Source organism: Lactuca virosa, chromosome 4, assembly GCF_052849685.1.
Source record: "Lactuca virosa cultivar CGN04683 chromosome 4, Lactuca_virosa_CGN04683_v6, whole genome shotgun sequence".
Lineage (NCBI taxonomy): Eukaryota > Viridiplantae > Streptophyta > Magnoliopsida > Asterales > Asteraceae > Lactuca > Lactuca virosa.
In genome coordinates this window covers 34506608-34515476 of record NC_136429.1, presented here as the reverse complement: position 1 = coordinate 34515476, position 8869 = coordinate 34506608, and the positions used below count along the sequence as shown (strand labels likewise).

Below are 8869 nucleotides of genomic sequence, written 5' to 3'. Positions count from 1 at the left end.
TTGGGGGACAACTTGAAGTTAGGCCTCTTGATTTTGACACTTTTACCTAAATTATTTTCAAATATGTCAACTCATCCTCATTATTTTTTGTTTTCTTGTCTTTTTGGTACCCTTTGGTCAACAATGCACGCCCCACTTGTTTTCCCAACTACACGCATTTGGGCTATTTGGACTATGTTTTTTCTTCTATGTCTTCCACATTTGAAAAGGAAATTTGAAAGGGCGTATTCGTATTTCGAGTTGAATAAGATTTTGTTCATGTTTTTTTCTTAAACCGATTTTAATTTAAATTTGCGATATGTACATCGATACTGGATAGTTTTTCAATGAAACCATCTAGTTATAATCTATCTAAAACATGATTTTATATCAGAATATTATATTGGTGATGGAAGATATTTCTATTTGGGTGTGAATGTGAACATAATAACATCTTTTAGGTCGATTCTCACTTTAAGCAGTGTATTATTGTTGTCCATCTTTGCAACATATATACCTTAAGGCACTAATATCAAGTATAACTGTATAAGGTATGTTTGATTGTATCAAATGATCAGAATTGTAATATGTTGTTATTCCGATACTTGCATAAAATGGAAGATCTACTCGATGTAAGAAATTTAGGATGGATTAGGTAGCTTGGCTTATGAGTTCTAATTTGTTTCTTTCTCCTTTGTAATACTTGTTCTTAATTTTATGGGTTAACTTCTGACTAGTCTCTTTAATAAAATTTTGGATTGTTGTTCTAAACAAATAAATTATAAGACTTTATCTTAATTCAACCCATAAGCAAGCAATTTATTTTCCTTCTTCTGAAATATGTTGAAAAATTAAGTATGCTAGGTGAACTTCTTTCTGCTTCTAAATAGTGATGTCTCTCTAATGGGGGAGTCAACAAAAACTTAGGTCAAGTAATTTATAATTATGCTAAATACAACTATTAATCATGCATTATAACTTTTTTGAATTTGGCATTAAATATTCAAAATGTTCTAATTGTGTACATGCACCAATAATATTGCTTTCGGCCTAGTAAACTTTACTCCTTAAAGGCACTTGGCAACTTCATATTTGCTTGTCATGCAATATTAATCTTTTTTTTTATAAAAAGGTATAACCCATAATGCCCTCAGAAGTGGTACGATCCCAACCTTATCCTTGTAGCTAGATGTTTCCTATATATAGATGTCATATGCACAAAAGCTTTGCAAATTCTGAATCCTTCTTAATTACCGTCTCTACGATTTTTCCACATCATATAAAAGCTATATGAGAAGAACAAGAATGGCCATCATAAGCTCAGATTCAACTTTGAGCCTTCCAATAGGTACCAAAAACCCTCAAAACCATAGAGTTTTAATTGAAGAAATCGGTGGCCTAATTAGGGTTTACAAAGATGGACACGTGGAAAGACCTCAGATCGTGCCATGTGTGACGTGTACGTTGCCCCTTGAACTTGGGGTAACATGCAAAGATTTGGTAATCGACAAGTTTACAAACATTTGGGCTCGTTTTTATGTCCCAAAATGCAATCTTGAGAAACTCCCTTTGCTTGTTTACTTCCATGGAGGAGGGTTTTGTGTTGGTTCTGCGGCATGGAGTTGTTACCACGAATTTCTTGCAGTTTTAGCTCGTAATGCTGGTTGTGTGATCATGTCAGTAGATTATCGTTTAGCACCTGAGAACCCTCTTCCAGCAGCCTATGAAGATGGCGAAAAGTCTCTGATATGGGTGAAACAACAAGCTCTAAGTGGATCCAACAAATGGTGGTTGAAGAACTGTGATTTTTCTAACGTGTTTGTAGCAGGTGATAGTGCTGGTGGCAATATAGCACATAACGTGAGCTTAAGATTGAGTGTCAATTGGGCACAGCTAAAACCATTGATTTTCAAAGGTAACATTCTAATCCAACCTTTTTTTGGTGGAGAATCAAGAACCATTTCGGAAGCCCTCATGGTCCAACCACGGGGCTCTGTGCTCAACCTAGTGGCCTCAGACACGTACTGGAGACTCTCGCTACCAAAGGGGGCAAACCGTGACCATCCATGGTGCAACTCGAGGGCAAAAAGGTCAAGTAAGTTGGACAGAATGACATATTTGCCCACCATGGTTTGTGTATCCGAATTGGACATATTGAAAGATAGGAATATGGAATTTTGTGGGGTTTTGAGAAATTCAGGCATACAAGTTGAGCATGTGATGTATAAAGACGTCGGTCATGCATTCCAAATCCTTGACAAATCTCAATTTTCACAAATGCAAACACAGGAAATGATTTCTCACATCAAGGCCTTCGTCAGCAAAAAGATGAATAGAGGATGACCACTTATCATGTATCATGGCATCTTTAATTACCAGTTAATTACCAATATAGTTTAACAGATCAATTAAGATTATTGTAATTAAATAGTATGGATTTCCTCACATGCATATATATCAGTGCTTTTGTATATGGATATGTTTGTTATTTACGGCAATCGGTAAATATCAAATACTCCCTCCGTCCCAAAATTATAGTCCATCTTTCCTTTTTGGTTTGTCCCAAAATAATAATCCACTTCTAAAAATAAATAATATTTTTACCAAAATACCCTTTCATTATTGCTAAACACCTAAGCATTTAATGGAACATTAAATGCAAAGTAAGGACAAAACTGTAATTTTATTGTATAAAGTTAGTAGTAATTAATGTTTCCTTAATCTGTGTGTTTTTTGTCTGTGGACAATAATTTTGGGACGGAGGGAGTATGTACTTTTGTTAGAATTAATGGTGTCGTTGCCACACTAACTTATGCCTTAATGGAGTACAACTAGATTGGTGTTGGAGAGTATCTCATAAAACACGAGTTGATGTGACACATACTACAAAATTGAAGAGATAGATATTACGACGGATAATGTTGTCGCTAGATGTCTGCCATTGATAGAGACCGATGAGGTGGTCAACCTCCCAAAAAAATAAGAGACGAAAGGAATATACATTTTACTAAATTCTTCTTCTTCTTCTTTTCCGTAATACAATTACATAAATTGTAAAAGAAATGTTGGAATTAAGGAATTTGCTAACCTTTAACCATGATCTAGCTAAAGAGAAAATATTTTGTGATGGGGCTAGTAGGGTTTAAACACTTAAACTTCCTGCAAGTGTATTATGACAATTCAAGAAAGCATCACAACAGTGTCGCAAAAGTTGGTCATCAGGCTAGTGAGTCTGGCCAATGAAGTTGTTGGTCTTAATCCAAACTCAGTCAAAATCACGTGACTGTCTTAAGGGTAGTTTAGCCATTTTTTTCTTTTTATTGACAGGTTAAAACCATGTTGGCTGTAGGTTGCACGAGTTTAGGATTCTTTGTTACTTTCCCCTGTTTTCTTGGCTAGTTCTCCTTTATAAGCTATGTTAGGGAATCGATTCGTGTGTGTGTAATTTCCATTTTCAAGCAGAGAATAAGATGTGAAAGTTGCACCATCTTCTTGTACCTTTTCTTTTATGTTCTCCTTCCAACAGATCACACAGCCAAGTGTTGCTTTATTTTGTTTGTTATATTTTTCTTTCTATAGTGCGTTTGTTCACAAAGGCAGGTTCCAACATTTGGTATCAGAGCTAACCAGGGTGGTTCTCGGTTGTTGTGTGTTCCGGTTCTGTTGTTGCATTAATTGTAACATCCGGATTGCGAGGTATCTTGTATTTTCAATATTTTTGGCATTTTAGGGTTTGCTACGGTGTGGTGGAGGCACCACGACATGGAAAATCAAGTTTAGATCGCGTGTTCATTTAAGCCGCCACGGCGTGGCAGCTAGCAAGTGACAAACCCTATTTTCTGGGTTTTGCTCCCTATTTTAAGGAATGAGGAAGATAGGGTTTGCTCACCCTCAACCTCCATCAGCCTCCTTGAGAAAACCATAATCTCCTTCCTCCTTTATTTGAGCCCTTTTTGGTGTTCTTTGAAGCCATTGAAGGAAGAAAGAAGAAGAAGTGAGCTAAGATTCAGCAAGCAAGTCATCATCCTTTGTTGTAGCACTCTTCTGGTCCCTTATAAGTATTCAAGGCTCGATTTTTATCATGATAGGTTGTAGACTTTGAGTTTTGTCCTTATATTTCATGTTCTTGTTGGTTGGGGTGGTGAGATCTCATAAAGTTTGCAGCTTTATGAATCTCCAGGCCATTTGGAGTTTTTGGTGCTTTAGATCTGGATTAGAAATGAGTTTTGGTGTCATGCATGAATTTTTGGCCATAAACCCTCATTTTGACCTAATAGGAGTTCAATACATGCATGTCCGAAAAGCATGGATTTTTATGTTATTTATGATGCTAGAAACCTTTCTGGGAGTGTTGGGTTAGAGGTCTTCAAGATTAAGTGCTTACTGATTTAAGCCAAGTTGTGTTTTGTCCCTTTTTGGATCTAGGAGTGAGATCTCTATCTCTTGGAGATTCTAAATGTATAAAGTTCGAAATTTTATCCACTTAGACCATAGAATATACCAGATATGAGCTTTGGAGCCCTTGGAATCGAAGAAAACGGCTTAATCCATTAAGTTGTTAGGAGCCCAGTGCCCACGGCGTGGCCTTTGGTCGCCACGGTGTGGCGACTGGGCTAAGGCTCATCTGTTTTTTCGTTTAGCGGCCACGGCATGGCGACTAGCTGGAGGTTGACTTTTGGGTCGTAGACCGTTGACTTTGACCAAGTTTGACTTTAGGTCATCTAGGGTAATTTGGGTAGTATTTGAGTTGTGGATTGAGGATTGGTCCTTTTTTGCTATATAGGTAACATGTAGAGTCGATACTCGGAGTTGCGTTCTTTCAGCTATCATATTGGTTTTGAGGTGAGTTCTCTCACTATGCCTATGGGCCGAAGGCACCTATAACGTCCCAAAAATTAAGACCAAAAGTAACATACACGTTCAGTTATCGTGTTGTGTAATTTTAAGGGCTAGCGGCGCAGTTTGTTGCCCGTTTGCCTTCCATCGATATGTATTAAACTATCCGATTGTTGAAAAAAAAAGTGAAAAATATAACGAAATTTTTTATGAAATTGAGCATTGAGTTCTAACAGATAGTTTTTACTAGAAATGAAGTAAAACTATGTTTAGAATCACTCGGAAAATATTGGAAGTCTTATGAGATTCCAATCAAAAGGCAAATGTTGAAATTTAACGAAAATATAAAATTTGAAATAAGTAGAATTTTATTATTGAAAGTTGTAGATAATTTCGTTAGAAACATTTAGACGAAAACCTCATCGAAATCCGAGTTATAACGAAGAAGTTATGACCAATCGAAGATTCGCGACAAAACCGACACGGCACCGAATGACGTAAAAAGTGAGTTTTTGATAAACTACTTTTTAGCCTTGATGATCTAAATAAAAGTCATAGTAGTTGTTAAACCGACATTTTTCATAAAAATAACGTCAAAATCTGACTTCGTATGAGGAGGTTATGATTTTTCTAAGTTTCGGAATAACGGTAGACAGCTAAAAACTCAAAATAAAGATCGAGCGATATTTAGCCGACGCAACCTAAATGAGAATTGAAGGTCTCGTCAATAGTAGTACAACGGTAAAAAGACTGACGAAAACGGACGTCGGATGAAGAAGTTATGAATTTTTAACGGACTTTTCCTGTCCCGGCCTGTTAAAAATATAATAATAAAAAAAATAAAGTCAAAATTAGCCGACGGAGTCTAAACGAAAGTTGTATAGCATAAATTTACCTACGCGTGCATATAAAGAACGTCAAAAACGGAGCTCGTATGCGAAAGTTATGGATTTTAGAAGTTCGGGGCACAATTTCCGAGAAACCTCGCATGGATAAGGTCCGATCTCGGTGAGTCACCCGCCCCGTGTCCGATCAGATGACTAGTCCAAAGTGTGGTCCGGTAGAAATCCGACGCGTGTCGCATACGTGGCGTGTCCGAAGCGAGCCACGTCTCGCCTGCGAGCTTCCGACGCGCGTCCCAGCCCTCGCATTCGAGCCTCGCATCTGTTGCCGCATGTCCGAGCCTCGCTGCCACCTGCCCCCTTCCTCTTGCTTCGGATACGAGGCTCACACCTATATAAAGGGTGCGAGACCTCCCGGCTAATTTTTAGAAATTGGCACTTTTTCACCCTAAACTCATATTTTCACTATTTCAACTTCCCCCGAAGCCCCGGGATCATTTCCAACACCCGAAACACGCCTCGAAGTGCCCGAAGAGCCCGAGAATTTATCTTTTCGATTTGAAACTCAACCCTCGCAGGGCCCGGTTTTCATCAAAGAAAGCTAATTATAGTAACAAAGTGCTGCACAAATTACTATTTTAACCCCCGATTATATCACGGTGAGTTCAATATATAGGAACAATTGTATGATATGTGTTATATGTGCTTTGTGCTTTTTTTTCCGTGTTATCATCTCGTGTTATTATTTCCGCTATTATGGTAGCAAAGTTGTACCTTTGACCATGTAATCAGTGAAAGGACTTAGATTCACGGTGGTACTGGTATGTAGCCTCTGGCCATGTAGAGCATGTCTCGTAAGAGAATGACTTCTATTCTATGGCATTGGCAGAAGGTTAGACAGGGCTGAAAACCTGAAATCTACCAAAATGTTTAATCAGAAAGTTTATGTCTTCTGTGCCATTTGGGCCGAAGCTTTATTGATGTATATCAAGTATGGAAATTGTTATGTCTCATTGATTGTATATCTTTGAATCAAATCATTGATTGATATAGAAAGTTGATTACATGATTCACATATGCCTTTGTTGTTCCTTGTTCCTCTTTGCTTCTGCCATATTAAAGTATATATATGGCATAACGTTATATTGTATCTATTATTGAACTCACTAAGCGTCACCGCTTACCCCTCTCAATGTTTAACAATTGCAGGAGATAAGTAACCAGTATAGTCATATACTGTTTGAAGGTTTAGAATAGTTATAATATTACTTTTGTATTTAGGGATCATGTATGTATAAAAGTATAGTATCCTGGGTAGTTGTGTCATATATAACACTTTGTAATAGTCGGTTTGTATCCAATAGTTTGTAATCACTTTATCAATGTAAAATATTGTTTTTATGAATATGCATGTAGCATGTTTTGGAGTAACAATTGTCAAGTATGAAAGTTTGGTACTTTCAGAAATATGAAAGTGTGGGTCTTTCACCAAAAATTTCGAGTTTTATATTAAATAAACCATCAATCCAATCAATATCATAAATCCATAGTGAAAATCAGAGTGCGTCAAATAATATCCAAGTACATCAGAGTCATAGAAAACGCAGAACAATGGGGTGTGTGCAATGCAGTCATCCCAAGCTCTTCCCTTTGGAACCAGAAGTACCTGAAACACAAACTGAAAACCGTAAGCACAAAGCTTAGTGTGTTCTCCAAAATACCACATATCATACATATCAAACATATAATGGGCCCCGCCCGTCATCGGGCCTCGCCCGACATCGGGCCCTGCTCGGAACAGATCTGTCAGTCATCAGGCCCCACCTAGAATCGGGCCCCGCCCGGTATACATATAAACATATTAACATATAATCATATAAACACATGCAATAATCACAAAGATAAATAGCCTACAGGATAGTCATCGTGCCCCGCCCGGTATACATATCAATATCATACATGCAAGAGTCATGCAGACAACTAGTGTGACATCCCCATTTTCACGGCCAAAAAAGACCGATTTTGTTTATGCTTTGTTTAAAAATCAGAGTAACATTTTAAATAAAAGTGTTGCGGAATTTGTTCCCAAAATAAAATATGATAAAGATTTATCAAAGCATTTCCGTAGAAATGTATTTCATTAAAAACCTCGGGATGTCATGTTCGATACAGATTAAAAGCATAAACAGTACAATATAAGCCTTACTACATTTATTCATATCTACAGGCCTGTATCCGTAATCTCTCATCCCAAACATCATATCTATGCTCGTGCACCACTACCTGTAATACAAGAAACTGAGTGGGTGAGGCTTGGGAGCCTGGTGAGCACATAGGGTTTTCAACCCACAATAAATAAGTTTATTAATTTCATCAACCAACAATAACCCGATTACCCGTTCCCGTTATCCTCACTTTACGTCCCTAAACACCTATCATAAGGGACCTAGCCTAAGGATCATCATCGGGATGGACACTACTGCTAAGGGGGTTCCTCAGCAATAAATGTCCTAAAGGCAACCATGAGGGGGATGGAGTACACCGGTGAACACATCGTTCACAAACACCTACAGGTTGCGAGCCTGCTAGCGTTCTACTGGACTGTCTAGAAGAGTCTGTGGTCGTCATCCATACTCCGCTAGATGACAGAATCAACAACAAGAACATCGAGGCCTCTCATCATTTTATCACACATCGTCTATTACATCTACCCATGTTTTACCCCAACATTTTTGTAGATATAAAATACATATACAGTTTAAATCATTACAACATGTATAAAAATCTTTCACCAGCATAGACAACAAGTATTCAGACAATATGCACACATAGCACGTAGTTTATATTAAATACTTCATATCTATATGTAAGATGAAAGTAACTATGCACTCACCTGAAAAGATGGTGACTCTGCACTCGGACAGCACTTCGTTACTCTTAAAACAATTTTCCTCGACAAAACAGCGGGTTTTTATTAAAAATCGGGCTTCGCTGGAGCAGCGTTTCCGAGCCGAAAGCTTTTCTTCTCAGAGCCGTCGGGCGCTCTGGGGCTTCCTTCTCGTGCTAGGGAGGTTCCCTAGACTTGGGAGGGGTTTAGGGAGGCTAAAGAGAAGTTAGAGAGAGAAAGCGAAAGGCTTATGGTGTGAAGAAAATATGAAGAGTTCACCCTTTATTTATAGGGATTTTATAGTAAAGTAGCCCCTAAGTTTCGT

At 37.9% G+C, this 8869-nt stretch overlaps 1 protein-coding gene across 1 annotated transcript; it reads left to right on the top strand.

Moving 5' to 3' along the window:
* Positions 1 to 1155: 1155 nt before the first annotated feature.
* Positions 1156 to 2452, top strand: LOC145103875 (alpha/beta-Hydrolases superfamily protein). The gene has a single exon (XM_079041146.1). It carries the CDS (start codon positions 1270 to 1272, stop codon positions 2320 to 2322), a length of 1053 nt encoding a protein of 350 aa, XP_078897272.1. The 5' UTR covers positions 1156 to 1269; the 3' UTR covers positions 2323 to 2452.
* Positions 2453 to 8869: the final 6417 nt, after the last annotated feature.

What these genes read in the sequence shown, in the direction of transcription:
- LOC145103875 (XM_079041146.1), top strand. Translation starts at nt 1,270, where the DNA reads ATGAGAAGAACAAGAATGGCCATCATAAGCTCAGATTCAACTTTGAGC.